Consider the following 27,620-nt stretch of genomic DNA (forward strand, 5'->3'; position numbering starts at 1 on the left):
TTAAGGAATTAGATCTGATAGACAGATCTAATTCCTTAAATCTATTTGTCACCTCTACTGTATATTCATCAGGGATATGATTTAGGTCATACCTGAGTGGCCTAGTTCTTTTCCCTACTTTCTTCAATTTAAGCCTAAATTTTGCAACAAGAAGCTCAAGATCTGAGCCACAGTCAGCTCCTGGTCTAGTTTTTACTGACTGTATAGAGCTTCTCCATCTTTGGCTGCAGAGCACATGGTCAATCTAATTTGACAAGGCAGTGATCCATGAAGGGGGCAACGGACCAGTTCATTGTTTAATAACTGTCATTAAAAATCTTTCAGGCACATCACTTATATTCCTTTATTGCAGGTGCAGTTGTGCTTGAGATAAAGGGCCTTGCCTCCAAGGGAATTTGGTTAAATTTGCAGCTGTGCAGATATTTAAACTCAGATCTAAATCCCTGTCTAATGGATGTGTTTCTGTAGAAGTTAGTGTATGTGCCGTATCACACTATTTGTCATTTCTGAGCCTGGATATTATTCTCTAGATCTACTCATATCCTTTGTGCAAAATGTTTGTAAAGAACAAGATGTTCTATCTTGGAATTTTCGGTGGCAATATCTCAGTGCTTCAAACTAGCTAGCTTTGCCTTATGGACATAATTGGTCTGTATTTAGTTTAATCTTCATCATTCTGCCTGCTGGGTGGATGAACTAATTCTTCAAAGATGCAGGCATAAGTTTCATTTTGCTTTGTCTCTTATAGGCCCTGTCTTTGGCAGCAAAGACAATTTCCATGGATTGGCCATTTTCCTGGACACATATCCAAATGATGAAGCTACAGAGGTATGTGGAGACATGGATTTCTTTTGTGGGCTGCTTCTACTTGCAAACTAAGTATGGGTTTAGTATTAACTAGCAGGAATGTTCCTACTCACAGGTGAAGCTTCCTAGTGCAGTTTTCATTTGTAAATATTTCAATGGGAGCTGTGTCCAGCAGAGTGAAACATACCTTTCTTTATTGTGCAGCGTGTATTCCCATACATCTCTGCCATGGTGAACAATGGATCCCTGACCTATGACCATAGTAAGGATGGCCGCTGGACCGAGCTGGCAGGTTGCACAGCTGACATCCGCAATCAGAACCATGACACATTTTTGGCTGTCCGTTACTCTCGGGGACGTCTGACAGTAAGCAAGCTTGCAGTACCATACTGAATAATTTGCATACTTATTGGGGTTCTATGGTTAGCTAGAACAAGAATGGCTTCTATAGCTGGTTTGATTAATGAGAAGCAGAGTGGAATTGATTACCTGGACCAATGTGGTACGGCTTAACCAATTTCTGTGTCTCAGGACTGAAGCTCTAGCATTCTTGTGGGCTTCTTCAGGTGGCTGGGAGGGTGAAGACTGACATGTCTTTAATGTCCAGGTTTACACTTACCTTGCAGGTGATGACTGATGTGGAGGACAAAAATGAATGGAAAAACTGCTTTGATGTTGCAGGAGTCCGACTACCCACTGGTTACTTTTTTGGGGCTTCTGCTGGTACAGGAGATCTATCTGGTGAGAGCTGCTTGTCACGGAGTTAGAATTGGACTTGTTGCTTGCATGTGGCAGTCTAGCTAAAACAGAATCATTGTTAGCTGTAGCAGAACTGTTCCTTTTGCTTTATTGCATTAGACACTGGAGGAATGTGGATAAGCTCCCTAAATTACTGGAACCTTTAAAGGACTCTTTATTAAGAACTAGGTAGTGAGAGCAGAAGTGTACAACTGTTTCAGCCCTGATGGCTGCTTTGGGTTTCTGCTGTAGTGGTGGGTTCACATATGCCCACATACATTTATACTATTTATTTTTTATTCTTCGGCCAGGGCGACTTATTTTATATTGTTAACTTGTTTTATATTTTTATTGTATAATATTTTAATTGATATATTTGTGAGCCACCCCGAGGCTTCGGCGAATGGGGCGGCATAGACATTTTCTAAATAAATAAATACAGACAGACAGACTTGCATACAGCTTTCATACACACCACTAACTCACCACTACGGTTTACTTTATCCATTATAAAAATACCTTCAGTTTTCAGTTGGGTGGACAATTTGAGCTACTTTTGCGTGCTTTGTCAGGGGCTCTATGCATCTTTTCACTAACCTTATTTACATCCATTTCCACTCACTCATACACTGCTCATTTACAGTTTTAACCATACCTTTTCCTCTACTGAAAAAAGAGAAAATTGGGGAAAAAACCCACACTAAGTAAGGATTCTGTTCTTCTGGCTATTGAAGCCTTGTTCTAGTGCATCCTGTGGAGCAGAAGGGAACATTCTACAATAGCTTCCTATGAAGCCCTGGGAATGAGAGAGGTCCCAGATAAAGTGCTTAACATTTCAAGGTAGGGCTGGGAAGGTATCCAACCTGGAGAACTGCTGCCAGTTAGTATTCCTAATGAGGCTTCTTTTGCAAGCCCCATGAAGCATATTCCATGGGGGGAGTTAGGAGGTTCTTTTTTGATGACGACAGTGTCTTGCAAATTGCCAGACAGGGCTTGGATAGTTGCTTGTGAGAAGAAGATCTTCTGCCTCTGTGGAAATGAAATTTAACATGTGATGTGGCTGAACACTCCAACTTGATTTTTCGTTTCCTAGACAATCATGATATCATCTCAATGAAATTGTTCCAACTTATGGTGGATCATCCACCAGAGGAAGAAAACATTGACTGGACAAAGATTGAGCCTAGTGTCAGCCTGCTCAAATCACCCAAAGGTGAGTTGCTGCTGTTTCTGTCTGGAATGTTCTGTGGACCAGATGGGAACTCACCTTCCCACATGGGTAAGCAGCCCTGTATATTTTCAGGGAACACTAAACAGTAAGTATGCATAGTCACAGAATGGCACTTCACCTTTGGCATGGAGCAATAGTTTGAAATGAAAGTATGGGTGTCCTCTTCTACAGGACACTGCCATACCAGATCCAGAGTGCTAGACGGGGGCTGGAATCCTGAGCAGACAGCCCAGTAAATGTGTCCTGCCAAGTTCAGTGACAGTTGAATAAATCTACTTCACAGATGTGTGTGTAAAATCAATACTATCTTATTGTGGATGTAATGTTAGGGTGTTTAACTAAAGCATCTCCAAAATATCTTTTTAATGACTCATAAAGTTGTCAGCCTGTATTTAACCTTGTTTAGTAGAAGAACATGATACATAGGTAAATCTCTACACTTCTTTTCTTTTCTCCTTTAGATAATGTGGATGACCCCACAGGAAATTTCCGTAGTGGGCCGCTTACAGGCTGGAAGGTGTTCTTGTTGCTTCTGTGCTCTCTGCTTGGCATCATTGTGTGTGCCGTGGTGGGGGCTGTGGTCTTTCAGAAACGCCAGGAACGGAACAAACGATTTTACTAGCAGTGGAGTGGGTCCAGATTTTGGGTATTTGGGGAATATTTTTTACAGGGGGAGGGAGAATTGTATAGACTCTGGTTTCTAAGAGGCTCTTTCAGAGAATTATATGGAATATTTTCATATCTTTCATTTCCTGGCCATACTAGCCAGGTAATCTGTGTCAAACAATCAGGAAAGTAGGGTGCAGCCCTATTGAGAGCCTGCTTTTCTCTTTCTGAATGCTATTCAGAGTCAACAGCCCCTCTTTTAAAACCAAGTAAAATAAAGGAAAATGGTACACAAAACTGTGGTTAAAAATGGTAAGTATTCCTCTTCTGTGGGGCATGGTTTTGCATGCCAGTTTTTGCTGGTGTTTTCTTTAACAGAGAGGTGTTTCTAAAGTCCTGCTAACTCTGCTGGAGGCAATTGTCTTGCCTGGCCCATAAATCCACTTCAAGGTGGGTCCTATGAATTGAATGTATTCTGTAGTCTCACTGGTCCTGAAACTTCCTTTTATTGCCAGCTATTTCTGTATTGCTTGGAGTGAGACTAAAGTACACCAAAACAATTGGTGGCTATCAAATGTGATTTTCCTCTATTGTGATGGAAAGTGTGATTGCATTGGTTTGGGAGAGCAGGGCTTGATTTTCCAGTTGCTGTGGAGTTTGTGCCACAGCTTGAATGCAGAAGCTCAAACTTCATATCTTCAAGCATCTAAGATGAGTGATTTGGGTTTCAGTGTTGTTCTTTGTCACAGCACATAGCTGCGTGTGCATTTGAAAGATGATAGATTGAAGGTATGTGAAATAAAATGGAAAACTGATTTTAGCTTGTGGTACTGTCTTAATTTGGTGGAGACTGAAAATGAGTGTGTAGAGGAGTCAATTGCATTTACTGTTAGTGGAGATTATAATGCAAAATCACTCAATGGTTTTGGTTCATGTCCGGCTTTAACAAGCATGCATTGCTTCTTCACATATTGTATAGAAGGTGGCTGCTCTGCATTATTGTTCACAATATAGATCTGTAGGAATAATTAACCCCTCCCCAATTTATTTCTACTGCATTTTAATTTGCAGAATGTTTTGTAGTTTATAAGCTCGCTTAAGTTCATAACAGCTCAAAAAGTAAGTTAATTGTTGTTCATGTTTTACAGCTGGAAAACTGTCAAGGGATTGTAGCTTTAACTAGAGCCATTACCACCCTAAATCTACAGAAGAGTCATTCTCAAAGCACATTTGCATTTCCCTAGTACCAGACAAGGGGAAAGTTTGCATATGATAGCCCATGAGTTTAACCAACCAGCAGCAACTAAGCACAGTGCCTTCTGTGTAGTTTCAGTTAACAATCCAGGTATATTCTCTTCCTGGTTTGTTAGTGTGTTATCTGAGCTTGGAAACTCTGAGTTGTTTAGGAGTTAACTGGGTGTTGTTAATTGGAGGTGGGAGTGATGGACACAGGAAGGAAACGTGCTCATTCCTGGCAGTTCCTGCATTAACCAACACAGGCAGTAGTGTACATATCAATAGGTATGTACTCAGCAGTATCTTTGACATCATAGCAAAAGATGACTGGTAGACCGCTGTTGCTTGTCCTGTTAAGGGAGACTGTATTTCACAGTGGTCTGTAGTTCACTCATATGAGACTTGCACAATGAATCCAGCCATTAATTAGAAAGTGTTCCTGTTTAACACTTAATCTAATCTGCCAACTAAAGTCTTTGAGAACTAAGGTTCATAGTTCAATAGTAGAATGCATATTTTGCATACAAAAAGTCCCAGGTTCAGTCCCTAGCATCTCAAACTAGGACTCTGCTTAAGTCACTGGTAGTCCGTGTAGGTAGATGAGTAGTCTTGAACTGATGCACCAAGGGTTCTGAGGATCTTACTCCACAAAAAGCAGTTTCCTTGGTTCTGCAGTGCAGTGATGGCAGAGGGGCGAGGGATTTCGACGTGCTAAGAAATGACCATATGGGATGGAAAACGAGAAGGGGGGATGCAGCGGTCCTGCCTGGCTCTATCTCCGACTATGAAGTCCATTCTAACCCACTCGAGAGAGTCGTGCGCGCGCGCTTCTGCTTGTCAATCTGTCAGACAAGCGGCGAAACGTGGGATGAAACCGCGCCGCTTGAACCGAGATGCGCTGGCCGCGGGGAAGGGGGCGTGCCGCTGCCCAGTTACCGCCAGTGGAAGCCTTGCAACCTCCCGCCTCCACTCCCGGCGGCCTTTGCTCCAGAGCGCAGCCAATGACCTAAGGACGCCTCCGTTAGTCAGGAACAGCAGGCTCCCCATACACTTCCTTTCAGAGGGTCGCTGGGAGTTGTAGTCCCGCGCCGCCGAGCGCAGGTCCACAGCGATTACGTGGCTTGAGAGCCGGGGAGGTGCAGGCGGGACCAGCAGGCGCGGCACGATGGCGGCTCCCGGGTACAGGCCGAGCGTGCTGTGGCTGGCGGTGCTGGTAGCCGGGTTGGTGTCCCCCGGCTGGGCGCTTTACTTCCACTTGGGCGAGACCGAGCGCAAGTGCTTCATCGAGGAGATCCCGGACGAGACCATGGTTATCGGTGCGCGCGGGGGGGGGGGGGGCGGGGTTAAAAAGGGGGGGGGGCGAGGGGGGGGGATCGGATTCAAATGGGCTGGGGGAATGAGGGCGGAGGGGGAAGCTAGACCCGGGGCAATGCATTGAGGTGGTAGCCTGGGGCTGCGGAACGTGAAGGCACGAGGAGGGGCTGGCGATCAGGAAGAGACCGGTGCTCTGAGGCGACGGGAGGATGCTGGAAGAGGCGAAGCGGGCGGAAGGTGGTGAGGGTTATGGCAGGGAAAGAGCGATTTTAGCGCTTGGCGGCCAACTTTCCCCTCGTCCTGCTCCGTTCTGCACCACAGGGAATTACCGGACGCAGCTCTTCGATAAGCAACGGGAGGAGTACCTTCCGGCGACTCCCGGCCTGGGCATGTTTGTGGAAGTGAAGGACCCTGATGAAAAGGTGGGCCCTGGCGTTTGTTCTGTTCATTTCTCGGGCTGAGAGAGGATGCGTGTGGTGAGACCAGAAAGCACTCTTGTTGCAAAAGCATGGGGAGCAGCCCAGGGCTAAAGTAAAGCTGGGTCTAAGATAGATTCGTTTCTACTAGTAGGTCTACTGGTACATCCATCAGAAAAAAACAGAGGAGATCCCACAAGTCTGAAATCTGCCTGCTTCTCTTTAAAGGTAGGGGTGGGAAGACTTCAGTCTTGTAGGATCTACTCTATTTTTTCCCGAAGGATCGTAAAGGCTATCAGCAGAAGCCAAATGAGAAATCCTGATGCAGGAAGGCAGGCAGACATATGCCAGAAGTTAAGGAAGAAGGTGTCACTAAGTACATGCATAGTCTAAGTATTTCTGATGAAGGCCAGAAAGAAGCCAGGAAGAACTTACACACAAAAGCCATTCCTGATTTCCCCTCAAGTGTTCCTAATAACTTAGGTTGGAGGAGGCAGCAAGTTTTTCTTGATGATGATGTTGTTGTTAGACAATTGGAAGTCAAATTGTTCTACTGCAAAGTATTCTGTGATGCACCAGTAGATCCTAATTTTCCTTCTACTGACCTTTTTCTGAGCATTTTGACGGTGTTAAAAGCGTCTTGCTTTGGTTATATTCCCTTTGTAGAGGGCAGGCTTCCAGATGGAGGGAGCCTAGAGCAAAAAAATCAAAAGGTGCCATGCAGTTGTACCATCTGTTTTTCCTTAAGATGTCATTTCTGGTAATAAAAGAACTAAGGAAATTAGGAGAACGTGGGTGGGCTACAAATTGAAGTCAACATCATCTGTAAAATTCAATGTATGAAGAAATAAGGTAATAATAAATGTCTAGTCAGTTTTTTGTCTGTTGGCACAGAGCTGCTAGATGTGGGATGAAGAAGCAGAGTGGCACTTCAGGACCTTTGTTCCTCTTTTATTGGAAATTAGTTCCTTTTTTTGTAAGCATGGCCACTGCAGTGCAGGTGCTGTATAGATGCTGCTGGAATCGCCTGTTTAGATAACTAAAAACCATATGGAGATTTTTACATTGGAGAAGTCATGAGCAAGCTGTACTCCATCCAGGATGTCCACTGCACAGAGTCTTCAGGACATACTGATGGCATGCCAGTGATGTGTAAGAACAGCACTCTTAGTTCTGCAGCCCATCACCCTTATCCCCAAATAAGAGTCCAGTCAGCATGGCTTTTGAGAGATTAAGGGCATCATCCAATGTGACTGCCTGTAACCCTTTGATTATGGGCATCCAATTGAGCACGGGAGGAGCGTGGAGACAAGAACTGCCTCTGTGTTTTTCCAGTCCTGTAAAAGATGGCCATCTCTGCCATTTGCCCCTGCTCACAAGGAGGAGAGATTGAGACATTGCTGGGATTCCACATATTCTGGCAATGCCTCACTCCTCTCCTCTCCACCTCCCTGAACATGCCACCCCTGGCATTGGCTCTGAAATTGTGCTTACACCATTGAAGCTATAGCCAGTATGGAAAAAATGACACCACCTGTGAAGCCAGGGAGGGGGTTCTGTAGTTGGAGTCTTCAACCTATCCTATGGCCATTTAGGCAGCATGTGGTGGCCATAGGATACGTCCCTAAACACAGTTCTCTGCCTATTTCCTGACATCAAAAAAATGTCCCACAAGTTCCATGCTGCCTGGGGAATGCTGGGAGCTGCAGGACTTTTTTATCTAAGCATGCATAGGATTGTACCCTAATGTAATAGTGAACATGGAAAAGTATATACTGTCATATTTTTCCTCTAATCCCTTTCTGTGAACAAACAAATACATGTTTGTTGTTAAACCCACTGCTTACAACAATGACATAAAATACTTTAAAAACCTAGAAGATTAAAACAGTAATCCATAATTAAACCTACATATCATTCCATGTAGGTTGTGCGAAATTAACTCAGGTTTAGAATTTGAAAGATGAAGCTTCCCTTGGTTGATAGGTCTCCCTTGTATGGATATAAACAAATAAAAGCATATAAGTGATGATAATGAGGAGGAGGAGGATAGCTGCTTCTGCTTCCACATAAGGGGTGGGAAGTTAGCTTTAATTTTTAAAGCTGAGAGGATGAAATTTGCCACAGCAAATAGGATTGCCTTTTTAAGGGATGCATACAAAAACAATTATCTCCTTTTCATGTCAGTGAGTTTTTTCCATGAAGGCATAGAAGAACGAAATTTTTATTCAAGATTTAGAGAAAATGTAATGGCAAAACAAGTAGTGGGGGAGGTCTTGCACCAGTCCACGACCCCATGGGCAAAATCTAGAATTGTAAGATATTGTATTAAAACATGGCAGTAATGATTTGTTGATCCTAAGGCTCAGAGCGAACATTTCTAAGGGGTACAATTAGAGATAAGATTGAAGAAGTTCTCACATTTGAACTTGGATTTGAACCATGCATTGCAAAGGGGATCTTCTTACTTGCAGTAGCACAAAGATCAGATTAAGCAGATATACTGGGAGCCTGGACCAGAATACCTGCTTGTTCTCTTGGTCACAGCAGCAAACATCTGTTGCTGCAATCAATATTGGGTTTGAAGAAATCCTTCCTAAAAAATGTCCCCCTGTTTGTAAATACTTTAGAAAGTAATCCTAGCACCCCTAGACCTTGTCAGAGAGGTCATAAGATAGTGAAGATTCCCTGCTTCAGGGTAGAAGACAGCACTCCTACCTCAGAAAGGGAAGTTGGAGATCGAGCTGCTTGCAGCTAGTACAGAAACTCACATTGTCTTGCCTCAGTGATTGGAAGCTTGTTCTTGGAGAGTGGGGGAATGGGGAGCGGGGTAGAGATCCCAGGATACAAACTCTTCTGTGACTCTGCCAGCCTTCTGCCTTTCCCCAACTAAAGCACCATCACTAGATGGGCAAATCAGGCTGCTTAGTGAAAAATGCCATTATTGGAGGACAGTGATGCAAAGATTACCTCTGCCCCTTCAGCCTGGTAGGGGACTGGACACATATAAGCCTCTGAGTTCAGGGGCTTCCATCTTGTTGGAGCACATTCCTATGGGATTTGTAATATACTGAGTTTCTGGCCTGAAAGAATGTTGTTGCTTGAGACTGAGTGTGACACCAACCTTCTTCTAAGCATGGACTCCAGTTTGAATGCATAATGCACGATGAGAAGGAATAAGGGATGAAATGAGATGCCCCTGAACGCTTAGTTGTATTTAAACCACTTATATCTGTGTGAACCAGGAATCCCAACATGAACTTATTTTTGGAATACTGGGTTTTCTTACACTGAGGGTTTTTTTTTTTTTTTTTAATTATAGGTGGTGTTGTCCCGGCAGTATGGCTCAGAAGGGAGATTCACCTTTACTTCACACACACCAGGGGAACATCAGATCTGCCTGCATTCAAATTCCACAAAGTTTTCTCTTTTTGCAGGAGGCATGCTGGTAAGACATACGAGTGATTGTGGCAGGAAAGGTTGAATTGGTTCGCTTGCTAAACCAGCTCAAGAGGCCTCTTGTCCTGGAGATTATCTGCAGGTCCGAGGTTTGACTGTTGTTTCACTCTTCATTGCAGAGAGTCCACCTTGACATCCAGGTTGGGGAGCACGCCAATGACTATGCAGAGATTGCCGCCAAGGACAAGCTGAGTGAGCTGCAGCTGCGTGTGCGTCAGCTCCTGGAGCAAATTGAGCAGATCCAGAAAGAGCAGAACTACCAACGGGTAAGGGGGTGGGTGGGACTGGCTCAGTGGGAAGGTGTCTGCTTTTCATGCAGAAGGACCCAGTGCCAGTCTCTGAAATCTCCAGTTAAAAAGGCCAGGCAGCAGATGACGGGGAAGGGCCTCTCTTCCTGAGCCCCTAAAAAGATGCTACCAGTGAGAACAGGCAAAATGTTTTAGATGGACAGTAGTTTGAGCATAAAGTGGCTTCCTATGAGATTCCACTGTTGCTTCCTGTAAGGCTGGGTTGGGAAGTGGTCAGTGAATGTACTTGGACAATTCAGCTTTGATTTTTTGGGTGGGAAATGAATTCTAAGAGGAAGTATAGAGCAAGATTGGGTACGTCCACTCACTGGCTGATCACAGCCATGGTCATTCCCTCTGAAGGTGGGCATACTCAGCTTCCAGATGTACCTGCTTTCCCAAATCAGTCCATGGTGAAAAGTAGCCCATTGGGTTTAGGTTATGACGGGGAGGAAGAGGCTTACACTGCTTTTGTTTTTGTTTTCTTTTGCTCAGTGGCGAGAGGAGCGCTTCCGTCAAACCAGTGAAAGCACAAATCAGCGAGTTCTCTGGTGGTCCATTGTCCAGACTCTCATTCTTGTAGCCATTGGAGTTTGGCAGATGAGGCATCTCAAAAGTTTCTTTGAAGCCAAGAAGCTGGTCTAAAAAAGTGGATGTGGGGTGACATCAACAAAAGGCCTACATTTCCCACAGGAGCAGTTCCCAGTGCTTCATGTGCCCGCACTGGTCCCTCTTCTTCCCTCAGTCATCCTTTCCACCTGACTGGTTACTGGCCAGGCTTCATGTCATCTGCCTCTTTCTGCCTCTGCCCTTCCTCCTCACCAGTCAGCATTCCAACCTGCTGTGATTCCAGTGCAGTGTGTTGGCCTTCCAAAGCATTGAGCTCTCTCCAGACAACAGAGACACTTCCACTCCTGTTGCCTCTCATGTTTTTTAGCATGGGGAAGGTACCTTTTTGGCCAGCCTTTTTCTGCCTAAGAGGGTTCCTCATCAAAATTAAGACTCTTCTTTTGGAAGGGCATGCAGGACTCTTTATCCACCATTACAAATGTCAAAGCTAAAAACGAATGACTTAGTGCCACCAATCTGTTACTCAGGAGGAAAACACTGAATGAAAAGATCTGGAAGCTCTTCAAAATCTCCGTTCCCGCACATTCATAATGTGAATGGGATGCAGAATAATTTTGGGATTAACATTTTACGGGATTGGTGGAGAAATACTTGGAACTATTTCTGAATTACATGTGTGTTTCTTGTGGGTTCCTGTGATAACTTCTGGGCTACTAATCAGGGATAGCTAAGTATTAAAATTTACTTGACTTTCTTTGTCTTCCTTCTCCTATAGCTTGTTAGATTTAAATTTGCTTTCTCTGTATATATGCAGATGCTGTTCCTATGGCAGATCAGACCCTTCATTTTCTAACTAATGTGAGCTTACGAACATTTGGAAGCTTGGTTCTGCAGCACTGCTGCTCTTTATAGCAGGAACATGTAATGACACATTTTGTTTCTGGCGGCTTCACCAACCTAATCCTTACTAGGAAGTAAATGCCAATGATTTCAATAGAACTCCATTCCAAGTACTGTTGTTCAGCTTTGCAGCCCAAGTCTCCTTGTGGTTTGCTTTGCTAATACATTTTAAGCCTCCATAAATAATAATATAATTATCTTTCCAAAATTATGGAATAATCCCCTCTTTTCCTTTCCCCCATCAAAATTTGGGGTTGCAGTTTGTGGGAGGGGAAGAGAGCCAAAAGATTGGCTTAGTTCATATGTAACAATCTCAAGCCAATAAATCATGTCCTATTGCCCAAAGTCTGTGTACTTAACTCCTTGTGCACCTAGCTTCAAGACTTCTACATGGCTTTTTAGGTTTCAGTTCCTAAGAGGCAGTCCTTGTCAACTGCAGTGCTTAAGTCATGGGAAAGTGTGTGGTTTTGCAAAACATGATATAAACATCCAGCCTGGGTCTGCAAGGAGAGAGTGTGGCTTGATTTGTTGCCTCTGAACCTAGTTACTGTATGTGTAGAGTTCAAGTGAAGTTCTGTCACTGATCATCATTCTTGCTTTTTGTAAACATTTGTTCTAAATAAGGTTGTGAAGAAACAGCTATGCTGGGCTGGCCTGTCATAATGTCTGTTGGATTTGGAGCTGTTGCTGACACATTGAAGACTGGGTTTTTCATTGTGCTTGCCCTGTCATCATACCACCTGTCCATGCCTTCTTTTTTCTTCTTTTTTCATTTGTTTATTTTTTCCATGAAAATTGAGTCGAAGACTTAGGTGGATAGTGCATTATTTGCCCAGCAACAACTTCATAATTACTATGTAAATTGCATCTCTGTATAAGCAGGTACAAATGTCCTTTTCCTAAATGTAAATACAAAACTTGCTTGGGCAGAATGCAGAACTGTCTACTGAAAATAAGGGGCATAACCTCCTGGGAACAACTGCAAGTTCTGTGACTCAACTTGTACCAGATGGTCAATTTCTAACATGACTTTTATGGATCTTTTGCTTGCTGTTGACATGAATGTCTTGTATAGCTGATTAACAAAAAGGGTGGCATGAGTGGTACTGCTTCTGAGATTCTTAGCAAAATCCTGTTGCTCAGGATGTTGAGTCAGACAAATCCACTTTGAACTGTGTTTCTTAAGAAGTCTGGCATTGTTAAAAGCTTTAAGCTTGAATTTGTTTGACTTTAGAATTTGCTAAATATTGAGATGAAGTCAGAGCATTCTTTGAGGGCATTAAATGGGAATTTTTCATAGGGATGCATGAGTCTAAGAACCATCTTAAACAGTTGAGTACACTGGAAAGCTCTTTCTAGAATGGTGAAGGAGGGGAGCTTTTTAGACTTGTAGAGAAAGATTCCCATACTAGATGGGTGGGGATTTTGATGTGTTTTCAGTTTCCCTTACACATTTGGGATGACTTAGATTAGTGTCACCAACCACACCAATGTTCCCTAGCCTGATATTTAAAAGTTTTGGACTTCAGCTTCCATCAGCCCAGCCCAGGATGACGGAGCTAATAGTCATAAATGCTGGCAGTTGTAGCCCAAAACATCTGAAAGGCACCCAGTTGGCAAAGAATAATTACACTATCCAGTTGATAAGTTCTGATATCCCAACCACCATTCCTTTACTCCTCAAGTTGTTTTTTTTTGCTGCTGTGGCCAGCTTTTGACAAAAACTTAATGACATTTTAAATACTCAACAGTATTTAAACTTCAGGCTTTAAGTGGGAAATTAAACAGCTTCAAGGATAATGACATAGTTTTAATGAATGAAACTTGCTTATTTTATGTTTTGAGGCTATTTTAGTTCTGGTTGCTCTGTATTACAGAATGAGGGAGAAATTATTAAAGATGGTATTTACTTCTAATAATGAGTACTAGCTTTATTACATTCTAAGATCTTCCACTTTCTTCAGAAGTACAAAAAAGCACATTGATGTGCTTGCTTATCAATATTTTAGCTGACTGACAGACATAAAAATGTTCTGCACAAAATTTAGCAACACTCTTCATGTACTGCTGCATCTGGATTTGAAAAGCTATTCTGACCCTGTTAAGAGGTTCCCTGTAGCCTTCATCACCTTTAGTTAGAAAAAGCGCCTACAATTCCCAGCATGCCCCAGCTGACCCTTTTCTCTGACTAACGTAGGATTGCGCCTCTAGCTTAGGTTCTGGACTTATGGAGTCCTGGAAACCTCACTTAGATCAGATTCGGGAGGTCCGGGGGCCATTTTCGCGGCGCTGCTGGAACGGACAGAGAATCTGGTGAAAAAAAGCAGGCAGTGGCTCTCAGGCTTGACATTGCCTACTTCCCCTCAGTTGCGTCTCTGCCCGTCCCGCCGCTGTCCGGAAATGTGCGACGTCTGTCCCTTAGGGTCTAGCTTTTAGGTGGCATTCGCCTGGGAACAAAATTGGGCGGAACAACTGGCACGGAGCGCGTTTCCGGGGGAGCGTGCTAGTCGGCGGACCTAGTGTCCTAGCCAACGTGTCTCGGGCGGGGACCCTGCCGTCAAGGCGGCAGGATGTTCCCGTCTCGGCGCAAGTCTGCTATGTATGGTCGCGCGGGAGGCAGGTGAGTATCCTGACGGGGGAAAGAGGAGGCGTCAGGCGGCTGGGGGAGCGGGTGTGGGGAAAGGGGCCGTGGACGAAAAGCCCTCTGGTGACCCTATGGCAGCAGCAAGGATCAGCGGCCAGTTGCTATTCTCAGGTCCCAGTCGGTTTGAAGCAATGGCTGTGCTCCAGTCCTGAAGTACCAGTCTGTCTCAGTCTAGAGCGGCCAAGAAATAGAATTTATGCTTCTGCTGTTGCTGCTGTGGAGATAAAACGGGCATGTACCTTACTTAGCTTCCTTTGTGATGGCATCCCTTGTGATGGCACTGAGGGCATCCCTTTTCTTTTTCAGCCGTAAATAAGTAGTGCCTTTCTCGATAGCCGCCTGCTCCAACCTGGAGCCTTTCAGATGTCTTGGAGTGCAACTGCCCTGAAGGCAGCGTGGCTGGAGGGAATGAGGTTGGGGAAAGCTGCCATGTAAGAATGAATGGAAAGTAGAGCAGCAGAGAGGATGAAACCAAATGCAATAGGTGTTGCCCTTTCCATGGTGATATTTTTTCTTTTAAAGTAGTATGGTGCCATCTCAGAGTTAGAACATTTACTTTTAAGTAACTATAGCCATCTGCCACATATTAGAGGTTGGGAGAAAGGGTTTCCATGCTGGAGGATGTAACTTCAAGCAGACTTGAGTCCATGCACTATTTGTACCTTCTGTAAAGATCTCATATCAGATAGGAAGGAATAGGAGCTGCTGAAACATAAGGGAATAACTGTCCAAACCTTTGTATGTCTACTCGGCAGTAAGTTTCACTGCTTTCAGTGGTGCTTAACTTTAGGTAAATGTGTGTAGGATTACAGATTAAGAGTGTGATATAAGACCACCTAGTTCAAAAAAAGTTTCCTAGGTGCTTGGTCACGTGCTACTCTGATCTTGACAAGTACCACTATTACAAATCTTGCTGGTAATGGATTACTAGAACAATAATAATCCCCAACCACCATTTTTCTTGCTGCAAACTAGCAATCTGTAGTTTGATGGCTGATCTGTTGGGTTCTGGGGAATAGGAAATGGGGCTCCCTGGAATGAGATAATGGCTGAAGGCAGTTGGTTGCCCATGTAGACTGCATTTCCCATTATCCCAACCAGTGTGGCCCAACACTTCTGTTAGATACCAGGCTTAGTGTTCCCATGTCTTCCTGGTTTCATTTACTTTATTCTCACACTGTGTTGGTGGTCTTATGCCACAGTTTTGCACTGGAGCATGGGCAGAATGAGGGACTTATTCTGGTGATTCCTGACTCTGGTCTACTATATATGCTCTGGAGAAGCCTATGGTGGTTTGTGTATATCAGTCTCTCTTTTGCACTAGGAGTAGACCATCTTGTCTCACTCTGTTCTGTTGTTCTGATTTTTCTTCAGATCCGATCGGCTGTTGGGCATCCTACCCCGGAAATGCTCTCTGTTTCAGCTCTTCTTTGTTGCTCTTTTGCTGGGTTTTATTTCCCTGTTGTGGCTGCAGCTCAGCTGCTCAGGGGATGTGGCTAGAAGTCAACGAACTGAGGCTACAGTGCTTCAGAAACCATGCAACTTTGAGCCTCTTCCTCAGCTTCCTGACGATCCATCATGGGGACCTCACCGCCTGGCAGTGTTGGTACCTTTTCGGGAACGCTTTGAGGAGCTGCTGGTTTTTGTTCCCCACATGCATCACTTCCTGAACAAGAAGAAAATTCGCCATCATATCTTTATACTCAATCAGCTGGATCATTACAGGTACTATAAGGCATGGTTGAACACCACACTCAAGATCTTTTGCTCTGTGCTCCAACATATTCTATATCTTAGATTTAGTTTTTTCCCTTCTCAGAATGACTTTGGACATGTGATCAATATATAAGAAACTAACATAGGGCCATTCTGTTATCTGAAATAAAATATCTATATTTCTCCCATCAGGGAAGTGGGCAATCTGGTATCATGTCTCAAGTCACTCTTTCTCAATGAGGCATTGCTTAGTTGCTGCTAAACATTCTAAAAACAATTAACTGTTTTCAATCCATCTGGCTTTTCCTCTGTTCCTTTTGGTGGTGCAGGATTGATGCTCTCTTCCACTGGCATCATAAAGATTTTGCTTTGTTGAGAATGATGCAATTTTTGCTTTTTAAGCCACAAGGACAAAATCATGTAGCAAGCAGGTTGTATTCCAAGCTGGAAAATAGTATTTGTTCTTGAGTTACAATTATTCACTTTATGACAGTATTGGTTATATATCCTAACTAGTGCCCTAGTCCAATTTTTATTGTGCCTGTTCATATGGGTGTATCTTCTATTAGTTGCTCAAGTCTAACGGAGAACTAGAATTGGGAAGAGGCCTTAAGCTTCAGTTTGAATTCTGTTGTGTGTGGTTGTTTTGTTTCTTTGGGTGGAGTTTCTCCCTATCCTGTAGCCTTGGGCCTGCTTTCCCTTTTCTAACTCAAACTGTTAAGGGGTTTGGCTGATGAGGTATCTTACATTCAGTATCACACCATCATCCTTCCAATTTCATATCTCATTTAATTTCTTTGTCCTGTTTTTCCTCATCCCTCTTTCTGTTCAGACTCCCTGCTTTGATCCCTCTAACAAGGAAAAAACATCCTTAGGAAAAGTGGGAATGCAGAGTTAATGCCTGTACCAATCATGTAAAATGCTTTCTCTTTAAAGAGGAGAAAGTTTTTGTGCAACATACCATGATGCAGAACACAAGATAATGATTCTTCTATGGATGTGACAGTGCCACCCTATTCTACAATCATCAGTAGCTACTGGTAAACTTAATAATGTCATTCATACCCTGTCTTTGTTCCACCCAATTCAAGGCGGTATAACAAGGGTTCTCAGGTAGTCTTCCATCTGGTCTTCCATGTTCAGCAATTAATTACACAGGGTTGGCTGATCTAGATTTGTAAGACCTGCTTTGGGTTTTTTACTGGCAGTCTTGACAGCCAGCAACCAGAATCTGATGCAAACGACATTCACTTTGAATTAAAGGCTTCTGAGCCCAGGAACTGTTTTGAGTACTAGAAATGAATGGAGGTCTCAGTTCTTCCACACAAGAATGCAGTCCTGATTATCCCAAGCACTTTTCCTTTCAGGAGTATAATTTAGAGTGCAGTGGGAGGGAGGGGAAAAGAGATTTTATTGCTGCTTTTGTTCATCAGTTCAGTGCCAGAAATTCTTTTCCATCTGCTGAAGATTGGGGATCTAATGGTTAATTCAGATTTACTTCCTGTCTATCCATTCTAAAAGGTACTAAAGTCTACCATTTACTTTAGCAACAATTCAGTGCTTTCACCCACCAGTCTCCCAAACAATTCCTTCTCAAAACCTCTATGCTAATAGCAGAGATTATGTGCACATGGCATTTTGTTACATTTGTGAGTAAACCATGGGGTCTTTAAAAGCTGCATTTCAAACATAATTATCCCTCAAGCAGTGTTAATTGTTGAATTTAGCTCTATATCATGCACATATTACACAAGAGCATTGGAAGGTGGCAATGGAAAAGGTTTTCCCAAGCAGCAGCATGGAAAAACTCTTGTTTGTTCTTTATTAGTTTGCATGTGAATTAAAGTTATTTCTTTTTTCAGTGACAACCAGTCAGAGCACTTAATAGAATCACTCTTTCATTCCTTGTGTTATTGAATACTATTAAGCCAATGTTAATATAGAATCCTGTAAACATGACAGTTTTCTGTTCCACCCGCAACTGGTGATTATGTGAGGAGGTGCATTGTGCCCCAGCACTGAGGGTGTACCCTGTGTTTTGGAATCTGGCTGTTTTGATAGCCAATTCAGAATCTTGAAGAAAAACCTCCTGGCTGTAGACAGCATGTTGAAAGTATGTAGTATGCAATTGAGAAGTTAGAAGTGAATGTGAGTCTCATTTGGGTTTCCAAGGGGTAGAGCTGCTTCACTCTGCTGTAGTGTTTTTCTTCCTTTTCATGACCCATCCCTCTGCTTTTATTCTTCTGCAACTTTTTTTTGCCTCTGCCCCAGCCTCTCTTCCATCACTTTCATGTGTCTCTGAGGAAAAGAATATTCTAACAATAAGGGCAACCTCTAGATCAGGGTGATCCAACACATGACCCACAAGCTATATGTGGCCCCCAAGGCCTTGTTCTGTGGTTCTCTTGCTGCCCAGAGCCCCCCATCCCCTCCCCTACCCAGATCCCAGTGATGGCAAGGGCATGATTGCCATGAGTTCTCCTGAGGCTTCCAGCCCTCTCTACTCTCTTCCTGAGGCTCGGGAAGGGAGTGGGTCAGGATGGTGGCCTCAGGACAGCTCACCCCAACATGCCCTTCACCACTCCAGCAGGTTTAAGGTAAAGGAGAAACAAAGGAACTAAAACTCAAGCTTCTTTATTAACACCTGGGTCAACAATATGAGTTCATGAAGGTTCTCTGAATTCTGCTTCAGAACTGTTCAGATTCACATCTATATCAGATTGTGCACTGTTTTTCTTTCTTTTCTCACCAATATTTGTGGATATTTTTGGGTGCTCCTGCCCATCTATATGCATCAATTCTCTGCATTTTAAAAAAGTATGCATTTTGTCTCAGTACATTTAAACTCATTAAACTCAAAAGTAGCTATTTTTCCAAATGTATTTTAGGGTCCCATGAGGAGCACTGCAAACTCAGAAATGTACAAACATAGACTCTAGATTTCATTTGAGTCCACATTCAGTTCTAGGAAGTGCAAACTGAGTAAATTTGAGTCAAAAACTAAAGCTGTGAATGGAAATAAAACCAGATCCTCATTCATTTAACACTGAACACTGACTTAATTCTATAGTGGTGGATTGACTAGATCACAGTATGCAATTAGATTTATCAACATTTAATGTTAGTTTAACCTAGCTCTAATTATGCAATGAATTGGCTGTACCATCATGTTGGGATGCAGCTTGTCTTGCCCTGTGCTGCTAGGCTGTGAGCTCCCAAATAAGTGAGCTGTAGTTATGGTCCCTCATGGGTGGGTGGTGTAGTGACAGACATGGAAGAAACACATGCATCAATTGTACATTTCAGTAAGCTGAGTGAGGCTCAGGAAAAAAGCAGGTTAGTCTGGTGGTCTTGCAAGAGCTTGCCCCAGCATGCCCCATGCTGTTCCAGCTGATGAGCGCAAAGGCACTCCGGAGCTGAGTGCCTTTGCGCTTGTCAGCAGAGTGAGCGGAGCATGCTGGGGAAAGTTTGCAGGCTCAAGTACAAGAGACTCGGGAAGGCAGGAGGGGCTGGGGGGGGGGTTCATATGGGAGGGTTTCTGAGCAGGAGAAACAGGAAAGAAAGGGATGGGCAACTTCAGAAGAGTGGTCATTGTGCTTGGGCTGTGGTTGGAGAAGGAGCTGCCTATGATCTCTACGGACCACAAAGTATTCTTTTTCATTCAGTTAGCCCTAAAATCATCTTAAAATTAAGCAGCTGCTCCTGATCTCTTCAGCAAGTGTAATAATTAAATATATTGATTTTGTTTATTAAATATATTGCAAATGCCTTAATTTATGATACAGAAATGTAACTCATTGTGCAGCCCCTGGGTTCCATGTCAAAGTACCTCAAGGTACAAAAAGTTGGACCACACTGCTCTAGATGAATAAAGGGCAGTTGTTTATTAGATTATTTATATGATTTGATAAACAATTAAACAAGAATAAAAGTAAGACCCATTGTGAATTCTGAACTCCTCTTTATGTGTAATTAGCTGTCACATTTCGGTTGGGCTTCCCCTACATGAAAGAGTCTGTGTTCCTGCTGGGAACCACCCATCTGCTTCTTATGAGTTGGAAAGTTGCTAGTGACAGTGCGTAGACCATAGAACAGTGGTCGGATGCAGGGGTTGAACATTTTTAACAGAGGGGTGGTTAGGATTTCTAGGCAGAACTTAGGTCCAATCTGCTCATGCTGGTCTCTTGGACAGGTTTAACAGAGCATCTCTGATCAATGTGGGCTTCCTGGAAAGTGGCAATGATACAGACTACATAGCCATGCATGATGTGGACTTGCTACCTCTCAATGAAGAACTGGATTACAGCTTCCCATCTGCTGGCCCTTTCCATGTGGCATCTCCTGAGCTGCACCCTCTCTATCACTATAGCACCTATGTGGGTGGCATCTTGCTGCTTACCAAACAGCACTATCGAATGGTAAGTCCCCAGACACTTCTCACAGAGAGGACTTGCTGAAGAAAGCCCTGCTAGTTACTTTGGTGGGTGGAGGGTGTACAGCTAGTGGCTTAATGTTTAGACCCAATCCTGTATTTACTGGTTTCAGGTGTAAACAGCGCCACTCCCTTACTCCTCAAGCTGAAGAGGCAATGGTGCTGGCTGTGCCACAGGACAGTTGACAGCACGTTTTATAATCTGCCCCAAGTCTTCTTGGAGGAAAAGAATGCTGGAATTAACTGTGTTTTTACTGTTGTTTCAGTGTAATGGAATGTCCAACCGCTTCTGGGGCTGGGGCCGGGAGGATGATGAATTTTATCGCCGCATCAGAGGAGCTGGACTTCAAGTGAGGATGCAGCATGGCTCTGGCTGGAGGTTGGGGACCTGACCTTGGGACTCAGGTTCTCAGTGCGATCTGAGCCTGCTACCAACCTCTTTCCCTGCTTCACACAGAAGGCTGTTCTTTAGGCAGGTCTTCTGCCATGCTGTGTGATTTCTGTGTTGCACCAAGACTTCTGTCCTGAGACAAGTGGCTCATGCAGGCTCTGCCATTTCTTCATTTCAGCTCTTCCGGCCCCTAGGCATTACGAGTGGATATAAGACATTCCAACACCTGCATGATCCAGCTTGGCGCAAGAGAGACCAGAAGCGTGTTGCTTCCCAGAAGCAGGTGGGTGGTTCTCATGGGGGAGGTGGGTGAAGGCTGTCTTTGTCTCAGAACTGGAAGCTGTCACCTTGCCTGTGTGGGTCAGGCCATCTCGCAGTGTACTCAGTCCCACGTTGTTGCTCAGGCATTCTTACTCTCACTTTATGTTTTACTGTAGCACGTGGCTTTGCTCAGTACTGAGTGGCAGTTGGAAGACATAGAAATCTGTATAGGTGGAAGACCATTGAACAGAGCCTCTAAAGGCCACATGATTTTACTGCTTTGATCTTTTTAAAATACTGATTTTGAAAATACACATTTCTGTTCCTGATGGCTTGGGATAAAAAATGTGTAAGTTAAGCAATTAACACTATCCTTAGGAAGCAAGAAGTGTATCTTAGCATCACTTCTATTGCTTGTCCTTTAACCTCCCCAGTGTTCCAAAACAAGTTTCAGCTGTCCCTCCTTTTTGACTGCCCTTAAGTGGACACCCACTTATGTCCTGCAGCCAGAACAAAGCATGGAAATAAAGTAAAGCAGGTAGCAGGTACACAAATCTAATTGCAAGATTTACAGAAACTTTGGAGCTGCACTATCTTTTGCTTTAAAGCCACCCTTCTTTCTAATAATGATGTCATCACACAGTCACAACTGATTAACTAAGCAATTATGTCAGTGCAGTAGGATGGTGAATGATACAAACAGACCAAAAGAGACACCGAGCTACAACTCACAATGGAGCCATCACCTGAATGTCAGATATCAGAGACAGACAGCTGGAATGTGTGTTAGAAGGTTCCTTCTCTCTGCAGCACATCTTTGCCCTGTTTTGGCACAGAAACAGCCTTGGGCGCCCTGTATGATGACCTGTGCTGGGAGCAAGGCAGGGGAAGCGCAACCCTGTTGATGCTGCTGGACCTCTTGGCAGCTTTCAGTACCATCAACTATGGAATCCTTCTGGAGCAGCTGGCCGAGATGGAAGTAGGGGACATTGCATTGCGGTGGTTCCGCTTCTTCTTGGAGGACCTTCTCCAGAAGGTGGTGCTAGGGGAATATTGTTCAGCCCCAAGCATTCTCCAGCATGGAGTTCCTCAGGGGTGTGTTCTTTCCCCCATGCTGTTTAACGTCTGCATGAAACCGCTGAATGGGGTCATCCAGAGTTTTGGAGTGCATCGCCATCAGTATGTTGATTACACGCGGCTCTATTTCTCCTTTTCATCATCAGCAGATGAGGCTGTGTATGTGCTAAACTGGTGTCTGGCTACTATAATGGACTGGATGAGGTCCAACAAACTGAAGTTCAACCCATTCAAGACGAGATGCTGTTGGTGGGTGGTTCCTTTGACTGGATGGGGGATGTTCAACTTCTAGACAGGGTCACACTCCCCATGAAGGAGCAGGTTTATAGCTTGGGGGGCTTCTTGATCCATCTTTCCCACTTGACGCTCATGTGGTATCAGTGGCTCAGAGTGCCTTCTACCAGCTCTGGCTGGCTGCCCAGCTGCACCCCTATCTGGACAGAGATAGTCTGGCTTCAGGAATCTGTGCTCTAGTAACCTCTAACTTAAATTACTGCAACATACTCTGTGCTGGGCTGCCTTTGAAGGTGGTTCAGGAAGTGCAGCTGGTGTAGAATGAAGCAGCCAGATTAATAAACTGGGACCCAAACGTAAGACCAGTTTTGGCTCACCTGCATTGGCTGCCTGTATGCTTCTGGTCCTTAATTCAAGGTGCCGGCCTTAATTCAAGGCCTACATTGCTTGGGACCACAGTACCTGTCAGAAGGCCTCTCCCAGCCCTGATCTACCTGGATACTATGCTCAGCCTCTGGGGCCTTTCTCTGGGTGCCAACTCCTCAAGAGACTCAGAGGGTGGCAACTAGGGGAGAGCCTTTTCAGTGGTGGCCCCAATCTTTGGAACAAGCCAGATCAGCCAGGTGCCTTTCTTTTACTCTTGGCCAGGTCTTTTTTAATTGTCTTTTAATGTTTTTATATTATTTTAGATTAATCTTTAATTCTCATGTTGTTACCTATTGTATTTTATTGTTTTTATATTTTGTTGTAAACTGCCCAGAGAACATTGGCTACAGATACTATAGAAATGAAATAATAATAATAATAATAATCCCTCCCCATTTAAAAGAAAAAAAATCAGCACTGGCGAATGTATATGGCTTCCAATAAGAGAAAAAAAACTTCCTACCTCTCTCCTTACTTCCCCCTAAATGTGTGTGTGTGTGCGCGCGCGCAATATAGTTACAAGTTTTAACTGTAAGCTCTTGAAACATGCAAGTCTGTGATGACACTAGGAAGTATGGACTATGAGGCATTTACCATGGAATCCAGAACTAGGCCCAGAACCCTGAAAAGTGTTACCCTGCCCTTTTTATTAAATCTGTGTAGTTATAGAGAAAATTTTGAATCAGTGAGGGCACATTTTAGAGAAAATAAGGTTTAAGATGAGATTCTAGTACTTCAAGTGAGGATTTCTCAGTTTTTCCCTGAGTTCTTCATAAAACTACATGAACACAAATTTACTAACTTCACAAACATTCTTCCAAGCACCAACTAAGATGAGCCATGCTGTGTAAAATATCTCGTGGAGGCTTGTATAATTTATTCTGATTGTGATGCTGTGTAATGCGATTCGTTCTTCTAGTGCCGAACTTCATAAGTCTTGAGTATAATTCCAGACCCCTTTATGATAATCATGCTCTAAGCCTGTGTCTCTCTCCTTGACAGTGTTTAGCCTTCTCCCTGTTTACTCCACTCTTGGCATCTTCCGGGCCCTCTCCAAAGCCTTATTCCTTTGCTCTAGGCCTCTGTGCATGATGCCTGGCACTTTTGTTTCCACTCAGGAGCAGTTCAAGGTGGACCGGACAGGAGGGTTGACCAACCTCAAATATAAAGTGGAGTCACGCACTCCACTGACTGTGGCAGGCGCTCCCTGCACAATCATCAACATCTTGTTAGAATGTGACACCAGCGAGACTCCCTGGTGTGTGTTTGGCTGAACTGCCTGCCACGGACTGCCTGTTGTGTCGCTGTTTAGCTGGTTGCCAGAGTTGGTGCTGGATGCTCTGAAGGCAAGTTCTTTGGCAGGAACCGACAACAGAGCATAGATGCCCATGGCTCAGATGGTTAAAAAGAGGACAGAGGATCTACACCAGTTGCCAGGTATACGTTGGGCATTGCTTCTTCCGTGTGGATACTGCAAGGTGAAAACAAATGCAGAGGTGCTGGCCTGAATCCCTGGTTAGCCTGCTTGTCACACAGAAAGATGCTGTCTTGGCTGCCTACATCTGAACACAGTGAAGGACATCTCAGACTGAGAGGCAGGACCTGGGACTAAATCATCCTCTCTCTACCTGCCAGGACTCCAACACCCGGGTGATAAGGAGTGCTTGGGCCGGTCGCCTTGTTTGGAAGCTTGTTGCCCGAGCTGATACTGAAAGGATTTACAGCATCAGTATTTGGTTAGTTCGCTGGAAGTTTGCTCCTCTCATGATGAAATATGCACACCTGCTCGCTGTGAAATTCTCATGCCCCCTCCATGCTTCCTCTGGGGGGCTCTTGCAAGTGGGCAGCTCGCTCTCTGGCTCTGAGAGCATCCTCACCGACCACCTTACTCCAGCCCATTGTTGTAAGGGATCCTGTTCTTGAAGTCTCCGGGGCTGTAAAAGTGTTTGGCTCGTTGCAATAAAGCCATGAAAGCAAGTGGCTTGTAGATGGTATGTGTGTCAGGGAGTGCATGTAGGCCAGAAGTACACAGCAGGGGTCCCTGTGGGGCTCTAGTGTGTCCCCAAATGTACCCTATCCCTCATATAACAGATCCTGATGTGCTGAATCAGGGGTCTCAAACTCAACTTACCTGGGGGCAGTCTGGGTGAGGCTGGGCCGCATCAAGTATTCCACCACCGCAGTGGTGGTGGGTCGCTCATCCCGCACTTTGAAGGCTGCAGGGGCCCTCCCCCATGACCCGCCCATCCCAACAATTGGCCCGCGGGCCATGAGTTTGAGACCCCTGTGCTGAATAGTGTGGATCCAGAGGAGTTGGGGCTTGGATTCTACCTTAGCCTTATACTTGGCCCTTTGGGTAGGTTCCTTATTCTTCATAAGTAACCATACTTTGCATGGCAGTTGTTTTGTGGTGGTGCTGATAACAGTTCTTCCAGTTACTAGTTGTGCTCAGCACCAAAGGATGTAGGCATTGCCACAGGTCATACGAGAGTCTGCTTGTTTGAGCCTCCTCCCTTTACCTGCCAATGTAACTTCCTGCCCCTGGAATCTGGGATCCTGACCCAAGCCTACCCTCCTGAGCCAGAATTAGCCTCGGCTAACCTTCATGCCAAAGACACTAGCCACACTTGCACACAAATGTATATTACCTGATATGATGCATTCATACAATAAGTCTTCCTTCCCAAGAAAGTGAGAGACAGCGCTAAACCCCCAGCTCATGAACCCAGGCCAAAACACCTCCGAAAAAGCTGATAGCTCCTGTGCAGCTGCAGCCGGCATCTGTAGAAGTGGCTGGCCACAGAGCTCGCTGTGGAGACGCTGGCGGTCTGCTGAAGGCTCACTGTAGAAAGGTGGAGGGTCTGTGCTCGCGGTGGCATATCACTGGGCCCTGCCACATGAAGGGGTGGGAGGGATGCTTGCCAAGCCTCCATAGAGATGCCAGCTGCCTCTGGATTCCTCTCCTCTTTCAGGGGCTTAGATTTTTTCTTGGGTTGCTGGGTGAAGATGCTGCTGAACTGTTCCAGGCTGCTCGGATGCTCAGACTGACTTGTGTCCATAGCACTGGAGGAAAGTTCCTTATAGTTGCATGACATGAGCTTCTGCAGCTGAGTTTTGGATGTGTTTTTTTTACCAGCAGAGGTAGCTGTAAGGGGTGGGGGGAGAGCAAAAAAGGTTAGAGGTGGATTTTCCTGAAGTCCTAAAACAAGTTTTATCTAACAAGTTACTCTTTAGTTGCTTGTGGCAAGGGGATGGCATTTTGATTGATCCCAAATTGTAGAACTGTGGGGGGAAAAGACCCCCAGCATGTCAGATAAATGGACCAGGGACCTTTTTTCCTACATGTGTAAAATAGTGCAGAATCTGGATTCTGGGTTTTTTAAAGCAAGGAACCTTTTTGCTGTTATATGCGATGGTTGGATACTTAGACACTGGCTTTCAACCATGCTTCTGGTATTATGTTCTCAGTAAATCTCTGTTCTTTCTTCTGGCCGCTAAGCTTCTTTCTTTGCTTACTATCTCCCACTCTCTGTCTTCTCCTTTCTTCCCATTCCAGCCCTTCTCTAAACCTTCCACATTTTGCAGACAACACAGAATGCAGTGCAAGTTCATTTGAATAATTTCTTCTAAGTACCAAATCTACATTCCTTTAGCAAGAACAAACCCTTTAATATCTTTTAAGCATTGAGTACAATTACATTTACCTGTAGCTAAAGAACAAAAGGGAACCATGCAACATGGAAACCCTTGGGCTGTTTAGCCTGATATTTATAGGGTGGGTTAGATGTGGGGAGAGATCTAAATTAGATGGAGAGGGGGTTAGAATGTTTTGTGTGAAGAGGTTGCCAGGCTAGCTCTGACACTGACATATGGAGGTGGAGTTTATGCTACCTTTTAGGTTTTTGAATGTGCAGCTGGAGCTGGCCTGCCTATGACTCCCTTGTGCATACTTTCACCTGAACACCACCCATAACACAAAAACCTTAAATACTTTTTTTAAGGCTCTGAAATCTGCAGTGCACGCCCTGACCAACCTGGTCCCTCTGTCCAGCAATGTGGAGTAGATACTGTCTGCTACTGATCACCTAGATACTTTTTTTTTAAAAAGAGCCTAAAATTTCTCAGTATTGCCTTTCTGCTTCACTGAGTTAGATGTTATTCTGGAAGTAATGAAAGATGCTGAGTGAATGAAGCAGTGGGTGGGTTCACACAGCTTATGAATAAGCTACACAGATCTGGGTTGTTCATGAAAAAACCCACAGTGCACCTGACAGCCACTGAGGCCTACTGTGGCTTCTCCCTTACCTTTCCCCCTTGGGCCTCCAGCTGCTACTGCTGTGTCTTTCACAACACAACCATCTTTTCTGCTTTTCCCTTCTTTGATCACTGCCCTTTTTGTTCACCACTGAAAATTCAGACCTTCAAAAATGTTCACCAATGTTTAAAGAAAATTCAGACCTTCCAAAACATGTATTTAAAAATATGTTTCACCCCCAAAAAGTTTTGTAAATGTGCCTGCAATTTTTCTTCTCAGTCTTTTGCAAGAGTACACAGTTGCAGTTGTACAATATGTGGTGAAGTGGATAAGTAACATAGAAACTGAGAAGGCGGATTGCATATATGCTAATTTCCACACAGTTGCCAGGGACCAATTGCCAATTTGTCAAGTGAAAAGTACTGAAAAGTGGGGAGGAGTCACGAAAGTAGATGCACAAAAAGGTGGTGGTGGAGAGAAGCACTCTGTCCTAGCGATGGGATCCTGTTACTTTTCAAGTGTTCAGCTTGACTTTTTGCAGTGTCCTCTACCTTTTCAACATTTCTGTAGCAATTGCATCAGTAGGTACTCCTGCAAGGACTCATGAAAACATAGGGAGC

General features: G+C 44.3%; 3 protein-coding genes across 4 annotated transcripts in view; all 3 read left to right on the forward strand.

Moving 5' to 3' along the window:
- LMAN2 (lectin, mannose binding 2) overlaps positions 1-4,202 on the forward strand; it is an 8,849-nt gene extending 4,647 nt beyond the window's left edge. Inside the window, 5 exon segments of the mRNA XM_044450952.1 lie at positions 749-828; positions 1,012-1,173; positions 1,434-1,548; positions 2,639-2,758; positions 3,238-4,202. Coding sequence (XP_044306887.1) covers positions 749-828; positions 1,012-1,173; positions 1,434-1,548; positions 2,639-2,758; positions 3,238-3,398 — 638 coding nt within the window. The 3' untranslated portion in view covers positions 3,399-4,202.
- A 1,490-nt stretch (positions 4,203-5,692) lies between these two features.
- TMED9 (transmembrane p24 trafficking protein 9) lies at positions 5,693-13,480 on the forward strand. Its single transcript, XM_044450974.1, has 5 exons — positions 5,693-5,934; positions 6,254-6,354; positions 9,671-9,796; positions 9,927-10,073; positions 10,590-13,480. The coding sequence occupies exons 1-5, from the start codon at positions 5,784-5,786 to the stop codon at positions 10,737-10,739; spliced, it is 675 nt and encodes a 224-aa protein (XP_044306909.1). The 5' UTR covers positions 5,693-5,783; the 3' UTR covers positions 10,740-13,480.
- A 619-nt stretch (positions 13,481-14,099) lies between these two features.
- On the forward strand, positions 14,100-24,722 carry B4GALT7 (beta-1,4-galactosyltransferase 7). Of its 2 annotated transcripts, none has more exons than XM_044451020.1 (6): positions 14,100-14,184; positions 15,583-15,933; positions 20,117-20,342; positions 20,623-20,706; positions 20,926-21,030; positions 23,864-24,722. In XM_044451020.1, exons 1-6 carry the CDS (start codon positions 14,135-14,137, stop codon positions 24,017-24,019), a joined length of 972 nt encoding a protein of 323 aa, XP_044306955.1. In that variant the 5' UTR covers positions 14,100-14,134; the 3' UTR covers positions 24,020-24,722. The 2 variants fall into 2 exon arrangements, with proteins under 2 accessions (XP_044306955.1, XP_044306956.1); XM_044451021.1 differs by lacking the exon at positions 23,864-24,722 and adding an exon at positions 22,235-22,268.
- The last annotated feature ends 2,898 nt before the right edge of the window (positions 24,723-27,620 follow it).

This window comes from Varanus komodoensis, unplaced genomic scaffold (assembly GCF_004798865.1).
Source record: "Varanus komodoensis strain SLA01 unplaced genomic scaffold, ASM479886v1 scaffold6_1, whole genome shotgun sequence".
NCBI lineage: Eukaryota > Metazoa > Chordata > Lepidosauria > Squamata > Varanidae > Varanus > Varanus komodoensis.

What these genes read in the sequence shown, in the direction of transcription:
- B4GALT7 (XM_044451020.1), top strand. Translation starts at nt 14,135, where the DNA reads ATGTTCCCGTCTCGGCGCAAGTCTGCTATGTATGGTCGCGCGGGAGGC. An exon ending in TATGGTCGCGCGGGAGGCAG is followed by an intron (nt 14,185 to 15,582) that starts GTGAGTATCCTG and finishes ATTTTTCTTCAG; the next exon opens with ATCCGATCGGCTGTTGGGCA. An exon ending in AATCAGCTGGATCATTACAG is followed by an intron (nt 15,934 to 20,116) that starts GTACTATAAGGC and finishes TCTCTTGGACAG; the next exon opens with GTTTAACAGAGCATCTCTGA.
- TMED9 (XM_044450974.1), top strand. Translation starts at nt 5,784, where the DNA reads ATGGCGGCTCCCGGGTACAGGCCGAGCGTGCTGTGGCTGGCGGTGCTG. An exon ending in GGACGAGACCATGGTTATCG is followed by an intron (nt 5,935 to 6,253) that starts GTGCGCGCGGGG and finishes TCTGCACCACAG; the next exon opens with GGAATTACCGGACGCAGCTC. An exon ending in AAGAGCAGAACTACCAACGG is followed by an intron (nt 10,074 to 10,589) that starts GTAAGGGGGTGG and finishes TCTTTTGCTCAG; the next exon opens with TGGCGAGAGGAGCGCTTCCG.